The 20,213-nt window shown below is 44.4% G+C and overlaps 1 protein-coding gene across 2 annotated transcripts; it reads left to right on the forward strand.

Moving 5' to 3' along the window:
- The first annotated feature begins 93 nt into the window (after positions 1-93).
- Positions 94-20,045, forward strand: LOC133968090 (TSC22 domain family protein 2-like). Of its 2 annotated transcripts, XM_062403915.1 has the most exons (4): positions 94-2,548; positions 11,326-11,400; positions 18,028-18,079; positions 18,498-20,045. In XM_062403915.1, exons 1-4 carry the CDS (start codon positions 783-785, stop codon positions 18,861-18,863), a joined length of 2,259 nt encoding a protein of 752 aa, XP_062259899.1. In that variant the 5' UTR covers positions 94-782; the 3' UTR covers positions 18,864-20,045. The 2 variants fall into 2 exon arrangements, with proteins under 2 accessions (XP_062259899.1, XP_062259898.1); XM_062403914.1 differs by lacking the exon at positions 11,326-11,400 and having other exon boundaries at positions 95-2,548.
- The last annotated feature ends 168 nt before the right edge of the window (positions 20,046-20,213 follow it).

The raw sequence follows: 20,213 nt of genomic DNA on the forward strand, positions 1-20,213 counted from the left end.
TGAAGGCAGCACGGAGGGCGATTCACAAACGTTTGGTACGTAATCACCCTTGCGCAGCCCGCCTACCCAGGATTCAGCGCGGCCGCATACAACATAGCCATCTTGTCAGTGGTGACTGAGGGAGGGAGGTGACTGTGGGCGCTGTTTAGATCCTCGTTTTGTCTCAAAGCGTGAGGTTTAACTCACTTTCCTTCCTTCGACCGCACTCAGCACCACCGTCGGAGCCGAAACGGGAGGACTTCGAACCGGGGAAGTGTGCGGGCACGACGGACTGCTTTCTGGAAGATGTCTCGCATACTTGTTCCGACGTAGGGGGAGTGTGCAGCCGCCAGTTGGCTTGACTTGCTAGCTAGCTCTGCGAGTGGAGGGCTGCGGGCCCTCCTCAGCCTCTCCTAGCTCCTGCAGCTGGGCAACACACTGTGCGACAGCGGCCGCCTGACAACTGCACAGCCGGGATATTAGCAGGCCGGCCCGGACCCACCAAAACCCCTCGGCCCGATCACCGCACTGGCGCAGGCTCGGGCGGCTGGTAGCGGCGTCTGAACTCGCATCCGCCGGACAAGACGACAAGAAGTGCGGCGTTGCGCTATGAGCTCATGAAACGAAACAGGAGACCGAGAGAGGAAGAGGGATGGCGCAGATTCATCTCGATTACAGTTGAGTAAAATAGATGAAAGTGTGCTCTTGAACATGATCTAAGCTGCTCCAGCTGCAACCAGCTCGTCCCTTTTCCGCGAAGGATACACATAGACATACGGGGGACTCGGAATCAGGCTCTTAATATGTCGAAAATGCCGGCCAAGAAGAAGAGCTGCTTCCAGATCACAAGTGTGACTCAGGCCCAGGTGGCGGCGATAGGTGCCGCGGACGACACGGAGAGTCTGGACGACCCGGACGAGTCCCGGACTGAGGACGTGTCCTCGGAGATTTACGACGTTTCTCGGGCCGAGTACGAGCCTGCGTGTGACAGGAGTTCGTCCGAAGAAGCACTGAACAACGTCGGAGAGCCGGAGGCGATCAGCGCTGTGGCCCCATCTCACATACCTCAAGCCGGTCATCTGTCTGCGCTGTCAGGCGCTTCCATAGGGGAGTTCCGAAAATTGCCGGGCTCAGCTCAAGGTGGCCAGCAGCCGCAGGGCAGCGGCGTCACAACTGGTTTACCCATCATCCCTCAGCCAGGAGCAGGGCATCATCAGCCGGCTCCGGCATCCAGCGTGTCAGCAAACGCATCCCAAGCTGCTGCAGTGACCAGTTCAGCTGCTGCTCCTCCTCCTGCCACCTCCACGGTGAGTTGCACTTCACGCTTCAGGGTCATCAAGCTCGATCACGGTACTGGAGAACCCTTCCGGAGAGGCCGGTGGACGTGCACAGAGTTTTATGAGAAGGACTCCGAGGGCTCCGGAGTTGGTAGGACTGTAGACAGCATCAGGCATGCCAGTGCAACATTGGAACCTGCTGCAGACAGAGACAGTGGGCTCGGCCTCACCGGGGGCTCTGTGGTTTCCTCAGGTCAGGGCTTGGGCTCCGTGGCAGATGCTTCTCTCCCATCATCCCGCATTCATTCAGCGGAGACACTACCGCAGCAAATCCACCATCAAAACTTCAGCGCCCGACAACAGCCTACGGCTGTCCCGGCTCAGCCAACAGTGGGAGGTCTCCAGCCCTCTGCCCCACAGAGTGTGCTGCCAGTCGGACTAAATGGCTTGCCTCTATCTGGTGTCATCATCCAAAAGCCCTCCATCATGCCTCCCACAGGCCAGCCCAGCACTTACTCTCCTCCGCAACAGCAGCACCAGCTTCCCATTGGCCACCCCTTGACTGGCCAGTCATCTGGACTGTATCAGAACCAGACGGAGTACTATCAGCAGCAACAGACTGCTCCCATGCAGCCGGGGATTTCTACCAGCCAGTCCCTGCCAGTGTCTGGCCTCACAGCCGGGTTGCAGCCTGGGAGCCAGGGGCCTGCCTCAGTCATTCCTCTAACCTCTGTAGGGGCGTCTGTGCCAAGTCAGGTTGGAGATCTGGTTGGAGCAGGAGGGGGATCCCTAACCACTGGACAACCAACTCCGGGCCTCTTTCAGCAGCAGAATGCTGGTATGGGAGGTGTCGGAGGCTCCATACTGGTTGGCGGATGCATTCTCCAGCAGCAGACTGTGAGTCCTTATGCCCCCGCTGTACAGCCTCAACCCCACGGCCTCCACCCTGCATCCTCCAGTGTACAAAATGTGCCTGTCATGGCAGTGGGCTCTAGTGCGTCCACCGCTTTGCCCAGTGCCTCCAGTGCAGCCATGCCAAATGTGACAGCTTCCAGTTTGCCTCTGGGTCATATACCCCACAATACGACTTCACTGGTGTTGGGGACCCAGGTTCTCCCAGCACATGGATTTGGACCGGTGGAGGGTGGTGGTGGTCTCGTCAACGCACAGTCTCCTGTTGTCTCCGGGAAAGAACCATTGAAGCCCTTCATGCCTGAGAGCTTGCAGCTCACTACTCCAGCTGTCAACAGCCTGTTTGGAATCCACATACCTATCGACGGGGAGGAGGACAGGTAACAATTTTCAAGATCGTATTGTTTACAGTTAGAAAATTCTCATCTCAGTTCAGTATCATCATCATATGTGTCTTCAATAACTCACACAACATGATCAATGGCATACAGGCAGAGTCAGGGAACATAGGCTTGTGACAGCTGACATGATTTGATTAGATTAGATTAGATTTCTTTATTTATCCACACAATGGGGAAATTCACTTGTTACAGCAATAATAGAAAAACAGAATTAAAGTAACAGTGCCGAAGCACAATAAAAAAGAAAGATCACAATATGTACACTACTAAAACTACACATAATAAGAGTACAGAAACAAACAACCTGCAAAAACAGACACTGTGCAAAAGCAGGTGCTGGGGATAAAGTGGAATGATGTTAAGTGTTATTGTAATGAAAACAAAAATATGCAACAGTAGTGACCATGATACAGAAAATAATTAAAAATAATTAAAAAGTAAGTGACCATAATATAAATAATACTACAAGATAGCATACTGGAAATATATGTCAGATGGACCCTAAAGGAAGTTATGGGGGAAGCGTGTGAGTAGAGGGAAGAGAAAAGTAACACAAAAGAAGGAAATGAAAAAAAGGTATAGTCTCATTAGGTACTAAAGGAGTAAGTGGAGTGTTGCACAGTGGAGGAAAACACCTGTGGCCTCCTCAGCGCATGCAACAGCTTGTTAAACACACACATGACCGATGTCATAACGTCATTCCCTTTGTGTTAGGATGTGTGTGTGTTGTAGCAATTTGTTGCAGGTCTCATGTCTCCAGCGTTGTTGTCCTCCCACTTATCTGTCACCTCCAGGACAGTGTCGGATGAGATGGCCTTGGCTGCACACATCAACCATGCGTTGCTGGTTGTTCACTGTGTATAGAGTTCACTCGGCTCTCTATTTTATTCTCTGGCTTCTCCTGGCCACTCTGCGGACGTGTTGCATGCCTGACCTTTTAATAAGTTAGCCCTGCTGTGGAAAAGACTTTGTAATACAAACACAGAAGAGTGTTTCGGTTGGTGTTGCCACTTGTATGATATCACTGTTTCCACTTGTTGCCACATCAGGCGGCCCTGAGGAAAGTCTGTAAAGAGGACCTCAGATTAAGAAAAACCTGCTGACTAGCTTTTTATCGTGGGTAGTATTTTTTTTGTGTAATGATCCTTTAGATTGATCACAGTGTGTAAATGTGAAAATAATCCACAGCACAAATGGTATAAGTGTAGGAATTTAAAGCACCTACAAGGAGTTTTTAATTCGTTATGAAATGAGCAAATGAGATGAGCAGGGAGAGATATATTTTTTTCCATAAACTATTACCTACTAGCAATGTCTGTGGTAGGGACGGAATACTCGCCAGGTCAGAGCAACGATTTACGGCAGTCGACTGGAAAAGCCTCTGGTTAGGTGGAGGGAGAGGAAACAACACAAAACAGTCTCTTTATTTTGATCTTTATCCCCCTGCGCTTTTGTTTAGTTCGCCCCGGGAATCGCTCTCTCAGACTGCATTTGGAGCAGAGAGAGACAGTGGCCTGACAGGGGGATGTAAACTGATGCAGTCCTTGTTTCTTGTTATATAATTACAGTAAAAGCAATCCAAAGAGGGCTGCACTCTAGTACATATGGATAATAAGACATGTTATCACTGTGTTGCTGTCAGTTAGGGGATATGACATTTGCTTCGTTTCTAATCTTCTCTCAATTCCTAAGTTTCATCTCTCTGTCTCACTTGTAGTGGATGCCACTCACGAGCGGAAATGACACTGTGCCTGAAATCTCTGTGGTTTCCATCAACAGTCTTTTAGATGACCAGATACAGACTGCAGAACACTGACTCTGCTTTACTACACATGTTGTTGGATAATAGACGTGATTTAGATGTGTTTCAGTTTGTTATGAGCACATCAGGGAAGCTTCCTGTTTGTACTGTGTGTAAAATCCATCACCTGTGTCAGATGGAGCTGTGACACTTTAGACCACTTGGAGACAAGAATCAAGGTCCGGTAATTGGACCTTGATTCTTGGCGTTTGCCTACTTTCAGTATACACATGGTATCTATTACATACTATTTTTTTTGGTGCAAACTATTTATTTTGAAATTACATACTTTTTTGGTGTATTCATTTGTAAAGACAAATTCATTTCATTCAAGCAACTTGTGTCATTTAGAACAGTATTTATGTTTGTGACAGTGCTCCTGACTTCAGGCTGTATAGGACCCATGTGTTGCTTGTGAGAAGACCCAGCTCCCAGGCTGATAAGAGCGGGGGTCTCTCACGACAGCCGAGCACTATCAGACATTGAGCAGTAGTCTTTCCACTGTGCCCACATTGTGCCGATAAGCGACCTGACAGTGGGGTGTGTCGGCAAACTGTTCTTGTTGTCGCATTGTGGCCTTTTTCTTTTGCAATGCAAGCTTACTGTATATCCTGTGTAGGCCCCTTTGGATGTATATAGTAGGCACACCCTCTCCCTCTGTTCTTCACTCACCGCCCAAGCTGGCATTAGCTGTTGTTTGGTGGTGTTTTATTTTTCTTACCAGTGGTGCGGCATCAGTGCTTTGTACCTACCACCCCACAGACTGACTGACAGACAAGGCAGGGCAGTTGTTCATGTACAGATTAGGTGCTGAATGACATTTCTTTGCAGCAGGAACTGTGGTACGTTCACTAGAGGTGGAGGAAGCTGCAGAGTGACTTGCAGGCATGCGAGCTATGCTCCATACAACCCTTCCTCCCTCCAAGCTTTTTTTATTTGTCTCTTGCTTAATTTCCACATTTCCCCACCACTGTTTATTTGGTCTCCTGCTGCCTCCCCCCCAACACACAAACACCACACAACAAAAACACTCACATTTTATCTTCAAATGGACAGCTTCAGCAGCTAAAATATATCATCTGTATATGTACACGCATGCAGCTGCTCATGATTTAAAAGGTTGAGGACTTCAAATAAGTTCCACAACCTGGAACAAACTCTGGGCCATTTGTAGGAGCTAATGTTTGTCCCTTTTGATCCTCCACTCTGTAGTGTTCCCAAAACAGATATAGACTCGAGACTGAATTTGATGTTCTCATAATTTGAATATCATCTGCTCAGCTTAATGTTTCCCAGATTGCTTCAACAACACAGGGCATAAAATAACATCGTTGGGTTGTCATAATGTCTTTGTTTCTCCGACTTTTGCTGGATAATTTGCAGGAATGTAATGCATCTGTGGTCTGTGTATAATTGTAGTCATGCTTGTGTAGAATGGTTTATTGGCCCTGCATATCGGGAGTTTATGTAAAATTGTACTCCTCAGGGGGTAAAGGGGCAGGGGGGTTGAGCAGTTAAGCCTGAAACATGCTTCTGCGACTGCGTCTGCGTCTTTTCACGCCGCTGTGGCGCAAGACTCGTTTTCATTCATGCTTCCCCAACCGTTGCGCGTCTTACAAAGCAATTCTGCGCCAGAACACTAGGCGGAGTAATGCTTTTTGTCGAGACGACCTTAGAGACGCCTTCTTTCTTCTTCGTCGATTGTTTATTTACATAGCCACTGCGGCTCATCGTAGCCTTTTTCTGGCGGACAAATCCGCCAGTCAATGACAGGTTATACAAGTGATCATACTATCGGATATCTTCTGCCAAGTGCTCTTCTATTTGGTCCATATTCGTTCTTCTAAATCTTCCGTGATTTCTGCCGGTATTATGGGGCATGAAACCGGAAATGCAGCTCCAGAAGGGATGTGGAGCAGACCAATCACAGCCTTGCGGGCTGAGTGAGCTTGCGGAGCTTTGCCGTAAATTTTAGAAAAGGGGGTCGACACCCGTCAGCACGTAAGGAGGGATACATAAGCACGTAAGGGACCCGGAAGGGCTCTTGCGCTTACGGGCCCGTGAAAACGCAGAAGCATGTTTCAGGCTTTAGTGCCACTGTGAATTGAGGGACTGTCTCTGTGTGGGTGGATGAGGGGTGTGTCTTTAAAAGGGGATGGGTTGAGGCAGCTTGTGCTCTTGCAAAACTACCCATGCTGCGGATGAGTGGGTTGTGGGGCTCTCGCTGAGGGAAGCTGCTTGGCCGTGCAATAGTTTCGGACAAACTTGCCAGTTTATTCGTTTTTTAGTCATGGCGGAGCTGTGTGGGTGTAGGTGAGGGGAAGAGAGAGTGACACAGAGACAACATATACCACAGGGTCTTTCCCTCCCCTCTGCGACCTCTGGCGTACTTCTACATCCTGTTTTCAGTCCGCCCCTCACACTGCCACCTTCTATTCATTTAATATTCCTTAGCTCACTCCCCGCTTCCGCAATGAGGCTCTCTGGTCATATCATGTGACTTTTTGTGGGCACACTTCATCCAGAGTGCCTCACAGGGGTAGAAGTACACACCTATCTTAATCACAGTTCTAAACCTAGTCTGCCACCATTAATGCCGTAATATCCCACTGCACCAAATCAACGATCTGTGCACAAGCACTGAATTTAGCAGTAGTATAATTAGTCATCTTCTGCTCCTGCCCTGATCTCAGTCACCTCTCACTGTGTATGGTTTGTGTTTCTGTGTCCACTTTTCCATCCTTGGTGAACCCAGCATTCTCTTAGCCTTAAAGCTATTTTAAAGAGAAAGTTTAAAAAAATGTTTTCTCAAGCCTGTGTCTGTAGGATTTGCTTCAGTCATCACCTCCACCTCGGGTATGGAGGCCCTCCATTGTTCTCAGAAGAACATCAACTCCAAGACTTTAATGGCCTATTTAAATGGGGATGTGCTGCACTGTAGATAAGCTAACTGAGAATATCCTTGTTATCAGGATTTTTGGAAAGTGACACTTCTGTGACGTGAAGGATTACTAAGAACACCATATTTCTAATGTCTTGGCTTTTCACCTGCTAGGGAGAAACCACTTATTGATATTATAATTACTTATGATTAGCTTTCTATAAATTCATTTTTTGTTTCTCAATTATTTACTATTCTTTAAAATCTGAAACATATTCTTACACATGGGTTATTTCAACATAAATTTCTTCAATTGTGATCCTTCAACTACTTACCTGTTGTTTGAACAATAACCCCAAATTAATGTAAAATGGGTTATATATATTGATTTACCTATAAATGTAGTTTATTTGGTGTGTATGGAGCAAAAAGCCTCTTTTGCACATTGGCATTTTTTGTCAAATACTGCAAAGATTAGGCAAATCAGACAAATATTAACGACAGATTAAAAGCAATTTTTTCTTATGTGATGAGCCAAAATAGGGATTAAAGTCGTTGTCTTTGCGGATAATTTGCAGCTTTAATACAACCACAATATTTGTGTTGAGAAGAGGAATCCAGAGCAGGTGCTTATATTATCCCACTAACCTAGTATTGTACTCCTTTAACACTGTCAGACTCACAATGGACAGTAACCCAAAAAAAGAAACGGTATTGATGAAGCAGTATGAGATATAATCTTTCATTCCACACATTCTTCCTCCTATAAAACCAGGCACCTACAGTACCCATAATGCAATGCTATGTTCAGCAGTGTGTTTCAAGTGTGCTATGCTTATAGCGGCTGAAGCAGCCGAGATGAAGAGGGACCAGACTACAGAGGTCTGCTAAAATCACTTCTTTCTCACTCCTCCCCCCAGATTGTTGTTTTTTTTACAATTCCAGATTTGTAGTACTCAGATCCAGCTGACACTCAGTCTGAAATAACAATAAGCTTTCACAAAACCTGTTTTATACACAGTAAGAATTTGTAAATAATGTGAAAGGTTCACTGTAGTTTCTCTCACTTTCTATCTTGCTCACTCAGTTTCTCACGTTAGCTCTCCAGTTTTTGGTTCTGGGACGTTATCTGTCTATTGTTTGTTAAAAATAGTTTTTCAGGTCTTCAAAGACTTTGTATTTTAATGCTTGCTTGTAGCCTTAATGTAATTTTAACATACCACAGAAACTTGTGTCAGCTAGTTTAAACCCTGATACTTCTTGGAAGCCCCCCATAAATACCCAGAAAGTATGGACTCTATGGAGAACTATGACCCACGATCCAGAAGTTGAACAAGGTTCCTACAGTCGTCATAGCGGTAAAGATCTTTGTGTCCCTGGCACTCATCATGTGCTAATCTCTCCCCCAGTGGCCATACAGTAATCAAGCAGTGTCTCTGAGTGCTCCCTGTACTCCATCTCCCCAGCCTGCAACCCATAACCCGCTGAAAGAAACTCCCATAGGGCAGCTGGAATCTAAATATTTTTGACCTACTTCTGCTCTGTGACAGATGGATGGATGGTGCTGAGAACGTGAATCCTCGAAAGCAGCAACAGAGAGCGTTTAGGCTACGTCATAACTGTTTCATAGGTTTTAGTTTTTAAATTGATTATTGTAACTATATTTACGCCTGGCATTCACACTACTTCAGAGTTTTACAGCTCCTTGAACAGAGACTTTTGGAAATTCTACTGGTCCCATTTTTATTTTTGAAAAGTCCGGGTCTGCTTTTCAGTCTAGAAGTACAGGAACTGAGACTTTTATAAACAATCATCTAAATTTCCTCCTTAGTTGGTTCTTATTAGTTGTGACTTGACTACCAGACGTAGGAGCAAAGTGTTGCGAACCTTAACTTTCAGTAAAAGCTCCTCCTTGTTCTTTCCCTTCACCATAACTTTTCTTATCTGTAGTTTTTTCCTCAACTATGCAGCCTACAGTTAATAAACAATTGGCTTCCAGTGTACAACAGCATGGCATGACCAGTGAATGTGAAGGGTCATGTGATATGTATGTTTTACTGTGGACTGAGATTATTCTTACACAGGACTAAAACATATTTCTTGAGACCTTTTTTGTTTCATAACCTCTCCCTTGTTTGTCTCTACAGTATCCAGTTATACAGTTTTCCAAGGCGTTATAGTTAAAGCGTTTTCACCTGGGTGTCTAGTTTGCCTTTCTGCCAATCAGAGCCAGAGCCAATTCAAATCCTGTGTCTGCAAAGTCATTCGACACGGGAGTAAAAGCCGATTGTATCCATTCCCATTGCACCAGTGGAAAAGGGGCTTTAATCATCCCTCAGCCCATTTGCCAGCACAGTAGAATGAGAGGGTTTGGACTGAATACTTGCTTTATGTTATCTCCATTGCCTCAAGTATAGCACATGCTTGAGGTCACCACAACACCATAACGCAAAAGAAAAAATCTATTCTGACACCACATGTTTTTTTGTGTACTTACCTCTCTCCTCTTCATTTCTACTTCTTTCCTCCCCCCCTCATCAATTAAGGCTCGTGTGGGTTTTCATGTGCTCAATGAGTTTCTGTGGTTATCATCAAGAAATAACCGTGAACCTGAACCTTTGACACAGCAGCTGGTTCGTAGCACAGGCACACTGAAGGAAAAGCCATGTGTCATGCTGCGGTGAGATGTGTGATAGCAACCAGCAAGAATCTACCAAAAGGTTATTTTTGTCTGCTTAGGTCAGGTTATAATTTTTGCTTCAGGGTACTGTCGGGCAAAGCCTGGGCATGTGCAGCCAGCTATGGAGTTTGTGTCAGGCTAGCTTATGTGCTCTGAGAGAGTGGTTCAGAAAAAGAAAGGGGACTTTTTCTTCTGTAATGTGTTCCCTCTTTCTGTCCGCCTCACACTCCATACTCGTGGGGTTTATGGGGGGAAACGGCTACACTGCCGAACGCACTGACTAGTTGGTTTACAAAGAGGTGCTTTCATAGATGGATATTGACATGTTTCATTTTAGAGTTACAAAGAGTGCCATTGAGAGCGGAGTGTTTGCTACTTGAAAACAGGGAATGATGACTCCTCCAGTTCTTACCTCTTTCATGAAGAGGTTGCTGGACTCCAAATCATCTGACCTCGATGATTTCAGCCCGTTGCTCACTCGCTGGCACAGCGTTAAGGCCTTGGCAAAATACAGAGGCTTTTCTGTGGAGGTGTGCGCTTGCACACATGTGCAGAGGTTTTTCTTGCGCCATTGCAGGAGGCATGGGAGGAGGATGTGAGAGTGTTTAGTCATGAGGTAATGTGACAAAGGGAGTTTGTGCCACAGATTTCTAGGAAAAGAGCCTTGGCTGCTATAATGTGCACACACATGCTGTAAATCAAATTCCCAATTCCCCTGTGCTCTCTTGCTCTCTCTCTCTCTCGCTCTGTGTGTGTGTGTGTAAGAGCTTTGTGTTGGCTCACTCCTCTGTGTGCATATGGTCATGTCAGTGTTCTTTACATTTGTTTGAATAATCCCAAAGACAAGCACCACGTTTTGAAAGGCACAAGCTGGGTGTAGATGAAGTGAGGGTCAGACTGGAATTTCCTCTCCCCTTCCCAACATACCTCCTTTGGCATGGAACATCATATACTTGTAGCTTATAGATTGCAGTATAGATGCTAATGCATTTCTTGACGCGAGGGTATTAACAAAATTAACTGTCAGCAGTTTCCCTCTTTATTTTTTCCGCTTGTATTTTAAAAACAACTTGAACATGGGTAAGTGCCACCAGACCTTAGGTGAATGGCCTTAGGGAGGACTTTCAACTTTATGAAGCTGTCCCCAGCTTTTGAACACACATTCCTGTGTTTAGGTCAAGACTCCCCCTTTGCTTCGCTGATTGAATGTCCTAAATGTAGCAGTGAAACCTAAGAGCTTTTTCTCTAGTCAGTCCAAGCCAACATGTTTTGTGCGGTGGAATGAAGTTATGTAAGGAAACATTTCTAGGAATCATAACTTCAGTTCTTTTTCTTTCGCTGTTTCAATTCTGCCCTATCTCTGTCGTCTCTCCCTTTTCTTGAATGTGACACAGGAACCCCTCCAAGGCTTTCTACCAGGCCTTCCAGTCTGGCAGCAGATTAAGAGACTCAAAGGCTCACAGTGATAGGTACCGTACTATACTGGAATGGACTGGACAGGCCTGCAAGAGTGTAATAACGTGTGCTGTGTTCAATGGCAGTGAGCCTTGCTTTCTACACGTGCATGGATTGAGAATGGAAACAAAGCCTGGCAGCAAGCACAGGATTGGCCAATGGTCTTCTCAGCCATATCTCTGTCTCTCTCTCTCTCTCTCTCTCTCTCTCTCTCTCTCTCTCTCCCTCTCTCCCTCCCCTGTTTTCTATCAATCTGTCTTTTTTTTCCCCAACTGCCTCTTTTTGTAACGTTATAATTTTGCCTGTTTCGCTTCAGAATCCGGGTTTGTTTATAGCCTTGGTGTCATTCCCATTTGTTTGGACAAATCTCTAACGTCTTATGCACCAGTGTAATTGCTGAGATCTCAAGCTGCAGAGACAAACAATCAAATAGAGAAAGTTAAACAGATTGTAAACAGGTTTAATCCAATAATGGGCGCAGCTAACGGTTATCTTGAAGCAAGCAATGCAAGGTCGTCCAGAAATCCCTTTTCCACAACAACGTCTTATCGTTCCTAGTGAGGGATCAAGAGAGCATTTGGTCAAAAAAATGTCCTAAATTTAAAAAGAAACTGTTGATAAAAGTTTTTCAAAGGGACGTTTTTAAATTACTTCTTTTGTTGAAAACATGATGCAAACCGAACTGGAGAGTGGGTGGAGTTTTTGATTAATAAAAAAAAAAGGATAAATTTGAGGTCTAAAATTGTTACTTTAAAAACGGCTTTAGATTTGTCTTAACAACCTCTACGGACTTGCCCTAAAATGGACAACCGGTCTAGTTGAGAAGAAGAAGGTGCAACTGGCGTAACTATGAGGTTGGACTTATAACGTCTAGTTACTACAGACTTAGCTTGAGACCAGGCATAAGACCAGTTGGTGCAACCAGCCACTATTGATCAACTAATCCACTCATTGACTAAACGTTTCAGCTCTTAACCCAATTATCTAATTTACGATACATGTATTTGGAATCGCAAACAAAATTCAAGACATGACAGTTGAAGTAGGAAGTATTTAAGGGAGTAGTTTTAAACAGGCTCTTGCGGTTTATAATTCGCTTGAATTCTTGAAGTAATGTAATGAAGCGGACCAGACACACAATGTCTGGTCATATGACTGTTACTGTTTGTTCAAGCCCTTGTGGAGAAGTTAGTCCTTGTTAATTCAATAAGTAAAAAGTAGTTGTTCATTATTTAAAACAGAACTTGTGCTCCATTTTCTGTCAAACAGCTTAAATTTCTAAGTTATCGGATTATTACACGGATAGAAGACCCTGTAGTACTTGGACTCACACAGACACCAACATGTAGAAACTCTCACCCTGTCGCTGTATAATGAGCCTGAACGTATTCATAGTGCCTTTTACAAAAATGAAAAGGGAAGCACAAGAAACCATATCCGAGTGACAGGAAATGAAACAGATTTTGAGAAATGAACGGCTTACACACCATCACCAGTCACAGAGAACTACACGCACACACACATACAACACACAATTAATTGTCCATTTGTTGCCCCAGCAGCATACAGGTAAATCAACGTTGTGATGTCATGATCTACACTGGACAAGTGCACAAGTTCACTCAATATTTGGCTAGTTCCAGTTCCACTCAGGAGGCACCATACTAGTGAACTGGCTCCAGCAGTGCTGATATGAGCCCCGTGCTTCTTTTCTTTTTTTTTGTGTATCGCTGTTGTGGATTCACTGTTCTGCCAAGGGCTCCTTTGTTTCCATGGAAGCAGAGATAACCAGTGCTTTGTTTAAGACTGTTTGGCAGATATTGTTAATGGCCTCAGGAGTTGACCCTTACTAAGTCTGCTTTATTTAGGATCATGTTTGAACCAACTAGATTAAGTCATAGAAGACTTAAAAAACGGACGTTTGCTTAAATCGGAGTGATATTTTTGAATACGTTGTTGTAATAAAACATCTCCCGCAATGTTTAGAAAATTATATTTACAGTAAAGTTTGTATATAAAGAAATCCTTTATTTCATGTACTGTCTGTTGACAGCAAATATGTTAAATCTCCCTATAAAGTATTTAACTCTACGCTAAGTTTAGCATCATATGATTGTTAAGCCTCACTAACGGCTCCAAAATGGAACCGTGCCACATTGTCAAAATAAAGTGGGTCACTTGGCACATGTGCCTTCCAGAGGACCTTTTCTAGAATGTTATTTTCAAAATGTACATGTTTTCTTATAATCAGGGATCCAAGCAGTAAAGATTTACAGTACTAGAACCAAAACCATATTGGTGTTGGATTTTCATGTTTAAATTTTTTATGTGCAACCTGCGGAGACTGCATCCTGCCAGAAACAGTCCAGTACATAATCAATAATATGGAGTAGTTTTTCCACTTCTGTTTTTATACAGATTAACAAACACGATTTTAGGATGATCATTTGTCATTTTCACAACTTGAGACAGATCCAGGCTAGCTGTTTCTACTTATTTCCAGTCTTATGCTAAGCCAAGTTAGCCCAGTGCTGAGATAGCTTCATACTTAGCGTACGTACTTGAGTAGAGTCAATACTATCATTAAACATTTGGCAATAAAGCAAACAAGTGGATATCTAAAATTTGCGGGCAAAAGGCTACCAAAACAAATCTTCAAATTGACACCAATGTTTAGATTTCCAGAACTGCTAACTTTAAATGTAGATTACATGAAACAAACAAGATTCTCACAGACTGTATGTATGTGGATCAACGACAGAATACAATTGATCTCATATACTGCTTCCTTGTAATCGACCGGTGTCGTGCAATTCAGAGTTTCCATGCACGCTCGCCGGTAATTTATATCACTTCCTTGTTTTTACTCTCTGCTGGTTAACTTCCTGCATGCAAAGCTGTGTAATGTGACATTGACAGTGGGAGGTGTTGGATTAAATGGAAGTACATAAATGCTCATTTTAGTGTGAAAAATACTTTTTACAGTAAACCATTACATGCACATAGAGAAAACAAGATCTAGATTGATAAAGAGCACAGTTAATTCTTTACAATGACAGGCGTTGCATTGCAGGTGTCATGGTTAGACTGCCTTGTGCACCTGCTGTCCTTGGGCATTTGATCAGACTTTCCCTGGTAATCCCTGAACTTGTTTCAACATGTCTCAGGCTGACTTCAACCGACTTAGCGTTGTTCTTCCCGTGTAGCTTTAGGAAACCTGCTACTCTTGAATATGCCAGCAGCTCCTCCAGAGTCAAGGAATGACAACAATTCAGATGAGTTAGTCACCGTTGCCCACAAACCTTTCTGCCTCCAATGGACTTTTTATGGACATTCCTATTTTACAGCTCCAGCACTGTATGGGGAAAGAGCCAAACTCTACCCGGAGCTTATAGACGGCAGTTCTGTTAATGTACAAGGTGAAGTTTACATAGGCGTTGGTTGCATAATCAGTGTAAGAGTAAGTTCAAACCCTCATTAGCATTCTTTTTTATCTCAGCCCAGCCCTAGGGGCTTGCAGGTCCTGACCTAACTTGCATCACCAGAGCTATAGTGTTTGTTTTCTAACACTGGAGAAACGGAGGAGGCGGCTTCACCACACATTGTTTTGTAGTCCGACGATACTCTACATAACAGCTTCTTGACTTGGACTTGAGATCCAGAGGCTTAAACAAGTTCATGTGCACCAGGAGCCAGGCACACTCACTCTATTGACTCCAAAACACTACTCACTCATGCTGCGGCTTACAAAATCTTCCCCCTGTGCCAGTTGTTACTGGAAGTTGTACTTGGAATACCAGATGGTGTCCTAATATGGCTTTGACTTGATTGTTGTTCCTGCTTGTTTCAGGGTAACTTGTGCATTTACAGCTGAAGTAAAGAGAAGCTGCCTGAAAACATCATTGTCTAACAAAGTCGTCTTTACCCACTTTGACTTCAGGATACAGAACTACAGTTTATCATCCAGCTCTGGGCTTTGTGGAAATCTGCCTTGCACACTTTCAGAGAAGCATTATTGTGTTATTGATGTTTTCCTGTCTCCATAGTTACAAAGCTATCTCTGGCCCGTCACATGTCCCGACGCTGACAGTACACTCGGGGGCTCTTGAGTTTTCCTCTACTGTTATTCACTTGTTGTTCATCCCACCTCCCTGTTGCCTCCACTGAAAGCAGCTGGAGGAAAAGCTCCAGAGAAAATGCTTCAAGGCATTAAAGGAATTCAGTGATTTGTCCTGGTCATTAGGACTATTGGCTTCAACACAGCATTGTATTGAAGCTCAGACGACAATAGAACTGAAAATAATCGCAACTGTTTTGATAATAAATTTGTTTAATAAATTCCTGGTTTCAGCTTTAAAAAAATTGTTTAATTAAAGTTTGAATTTGAAAATACAATCTTAAACTTAAACAAGTAAGACTAGGACTATTGAAATCTTTCAGCAACTTACAAACTGGATATTCCCATCTCCTGAAGTCACCTCCACCTGGTGGTTGGCTGAAATATAGGTCTTAAGCCCGCCTTTTTCAGAAAGGGGTTTTAATTTGTTAGTTGATGTTATAAAAACTGTGCAAACAGTCATGATGGACATCTGAAACATGTTGTCTATTTTAATACACATCAATGGTCGTGATTGATTGAGTCTTCTCATTTCTCAATGGTTGGTGCTCCAAAAAAAAATGTATTTTATGTATGTAAATCAAGTGGAGAGCATATGAATCTTTAGTGAACATGTCATATTCAAGTTATTACAAAGCTGCTGCTCTCTATTAACAGCTAAATAAAAAGGTCAGATTCAAGCCGGTGAACACTGATGACTGCATGACTGATAACAGGTCTGTACCACATGTATACATGTGCAGTGCATGCAAGAAATACTGCACACAATGTAGAGATTTAGTTGATAGAGGCATGTTTTGTCGGGTGAAGCAACAAGGGTGTAGCCTATAGACTCCACTCAGTGTCTGCGTTTTATAGAGTGAGAGATTCCTCTGGGCACAGGCATGTTGAAACGTCATGTTAGGGAGGTAGACTATGGGAGGGTCTTTAAGTGACGCCTTCTCTGAATTAAACACACATTTAGGGTGAAGTTGAGGTTGATACTGTTTTTCTTTCCGTTTGGTTATGTAACAGTTCATATAGTGTGGTCTCAGAGGGAGAGACACAGAAACTAATTTAGCTCATGCTAGACGCTGTCATGTCTGACGGAGGAAGTAAGTAATGTGGATGTGAGTGATAGTGTTTCTTAGCAGTGGAGGTATGAGGAACATTCCTTCCCCCCGTACTGCCTGATGTAAATCAACTGAGTGCTTCCGCTGGCCTCCGACACACAAATTGGATGGTGTGGAGGAACAGAACATTTTGTCCTAGGGGCTTCTTGGTCAACCTGTTCTCCACCACATACACCTTCCTACCACATGGTGGCATTGGTCTATGCAACAAGGGCTTATGACGGAGGGGATTCCTTGAATGTTCATGTTGTACCATCATAAGATTCTGTGGCTCAGATCAAATGCCATTAAATTATGGTCTAGAAAGATGTTCAAGGTGTCCAGTGGATGAATACTAGTGGTAAAACCATTGATTACACCATTACAGAGTAATTAAGTTATTTTGGTCGTCAACTGGTTATGTTCAATCACCACATTAATTAAGAAAATATATTGACTAACTGATTTATAATTGGAGACAAATGTATCAAAGATTTGAGAATAATTTGATAACATGTTATATCTACAAATGTCTTTTTATTTATTTGATTAAAATATGATTGTATATTTGCCGTGGAGCAACCATCTGTTTGCTAATTTTTGAATGGATACATGAACTGTGTTAACTGGTTGTACTGACCCCGCTGGGCTTCCATACCGCCTCCCCCTGCAGCTGTAGGGTGCAGTTGCTTGAGTCACCGGTCAGCAGGAGGAGGGCGGAGCCAGGGACATTTCAGACAGTCTCTCCGCCCCCCGTCCTTCCTCCACCCGTGGGTTCATGTTTCACTTTTCTAAAAGCGGTCACCTTTCCTACGTTAAAGCGGTTTCGCTGCGCCCCGCCGGTTCTTTCTCTCCGCCGACACCGATGTCTCGTCAGCCGCGGGCCGCGCCATGCCGTGCACGTTCTCCTTCAAAACTCCGTGCTGCCCCGGGGACACGGCGGGGCGCGCGACCCCGCTGCTCGCTCACTACCGCAACCGCCGCAGGTAACGTTGCGCGGCCGCTGCTCCGCGTGCTCGCATATTGTAAAGTTAGTGATGGGGTCCGAGGGAATAAAGCTGAGTCATGAGAAGAAGCCATGGTGGCTGCAGACAGTAGAGCAGTGTGTGGACCCTCTGTCACCACACCTCCAGTGATAATTCTCTCTCGCACTGTATTGGCCCCTTTCTGGGACCTGGTGTGTTTCCTGCAGCTCAGCCTCTGGCCTGTTCCTCCTGTGACCTGACCTACATCTGAGTTATACTATTCATGTTAAGACCCAACTTTCGGTCCTGGATTCCTGTGGTTTGATTCACTGAGCTCTGATTCCTCATTTACTCTTTTGCTCATGTTGTTAATTTTCCCGATTTCCAGAGTTCTCTGATTCCAGTATCTGTCCAGGGAAAGTCTAGCAACCTTATTAATTCTCATATCTGTCTTCTGTTCCCCCACAGTGCCTCTGGATCCAATGTCGTTGCCATTGATAATAAAATAGAACAGGCTATGGTGAGTAATCCATTCACCCTTCATCTTACATTTCTTCAAATACAATTCTGTCTTTTTTTAAATGGACAATGTTTGAAGTAGATATTAATGTTTCCCTCCATGTAACTGAATAACACATATTCTGTATTAAAGAAAATTCTGTGTTGCTGCATTAAAGTGAGTCTGGGCTTGAAGAATAAAAAGCATGTAGCTGTCATGTCTGCCTTGACTTAGTGTCGTGCTCCAAGAGCCTGAGGGTCTTCAACTGCCATTTTTATCTTTTACCTCTACACATTAACCCAGTGAATACGCAAGCAGCTGTAGCCTTGAACCTCCCTCTAACATGTTGCAACATGATAAATCAGCCTGTGTGTGACTGGTCGTCTTCTGGTTACGTGCCGTTGACTCATTACGTGCCGTTGTTCCCTTCTCTCTTCAGGACCTGGTGAAAAGCCATCTGATGTATGCAGTGCGTGAAGAGGTGGAGGTCTTGAAGGAACAGATCAAGGAGCTGTTCGAGAGGAACTCTATGCTGGAGCGGGAGAATGCCGTGTTGAAATCCGTGGCCAACAGCGAGCAGCTGTCTCAGCTGTCCACCCAGCCGGCCGCCAGCTCGGGTGCCACGCCTCCCCAGCAAGGACTCAGCCACCCCCAGCAACAGGCCCCACCTCCGCTTCAAGCTCAAGTTCCGCCACAGGCGCAGCCCCAGGTCCAGCACCACCCGAAACCCCAGCAGCTCCAGACTCAGCCCCAGCCCGACCCAGGCCAACAGCAACAACTGCAACCCAACGTCACCTCTGCTTGAAGTGCATCTGCCCCATGCGACGCAAAAAGAGCATCTTCTCTACAGCTTATTACAGTTAGTGTATGTGAAAATAAAAAGAAGAAAAAAACTTTGTCTTCTTAGCCACCAGCTTGACCACAAAGAGTACAGTGCTTGTGTGTATGTGTGTGTGCGTGAGGGTGAGTTAGCAAGGAAGTGTGAATTTTGTGTTGGAATGTGTATGCATCTGTACTGTGGGCCTTTCCAGTGTTAATGCAATCATCAAGAGAGACGGAGACGGAGAGACATGGACAGAGGAAGTGTGTCGAGAGAGTGTGTAGAGACAGGGTGTCCGGGGAAGGTTGGGCTGGTTTCGTCGTGTCGGGTCGACCGCTGGTTCCGGGCTCATACAGACGACGTCCTGTATTGGACCGGGCCTCGGAGACGATCCTGCGACTGGACCTGAGATCTGCTCTGCCTGCGGGCGTGGAAAGGGAGGAGTACACCTCACATAAGGGACAAGTGAGAGTGATTGTCAAAAAAAAGAGTGATTATTTTTTTAAACAAGACAATTGGGTGGGTAAAGAGTTATTTTTAGCCTTGCTGTTCCATGTAAAGTAAGAAGTGGAAGAGAGTCCATTTTCTTTTTGAGCGCCACTTCGCTGCCGTTACTTTCACATCATGTCCAACTCTTGCATCGCTCTTCTGAGTCCTACTGTTAAGTGTTTTATTTATTACGGGGCTGCTATTTTCATTCATGAACCATTTTCACGAAACCAGTAGCCCTTTGACTTCGTTCCTCTTTTCTTTTACAGTGTTCAGCAGATTGGCCACATGCCCCAGGGGGCAAGGCTTTATATTAGGCAAGAGTATTGCCAAAACCAGTCCTGACAAATGTTTAACACTAACTCTGTATTTTGGGCTGCGATCGCCTATTCAGAGCTCCAGTCCAGATCCAGAAGGTACATTTGTTTAGTATAAAGCATCATAACTCCTGTTGACATCAAATCTAAACGTGAGCCTGCACACACACACATTTGAAGATTCGATTGTCTGTAGTTTATATAAAAGTGAATTAGTATTGCCACACCCCCCCTCATGTTTCCTCCATTGTTTTTCCTGAGGGGGGCCTGGGGGGAAAAGCTGTGAAATCATTCATCCTACTTTGTAACCAAAGATGCAAAGCTGTGTAAATGGATTATTTTTAAATGCACACATGTATTTTTCGTTTTGTTACTTCCTCTTTCACAGAATCTTTTTTTTTTTGTTGCTGTTCGGCATGTTCTGCATGAGCTGTAATCTTCAAACCACTTTCTTACCTCATTTTTATTCAGCACTCTTATTGTAAGATAGTCTGTGAACAGTGTAAATGGGGGGGGGGGGCAAAAAAAA

This window comes from Platichthys flesus, chromosome 14 (genome assembly GCF_949316205.1).
Source record: "Platichthys flesus chromosome 14, fPlaFle2.1, whole genome shotgun sequence".
NCBI classification, from domain to species: Eukaryota; Metazoa; Chordata; class Actinopteri; order Pleuronectiformes; family Pleuronectidae; genus Platichthys; species Platichthys flesus.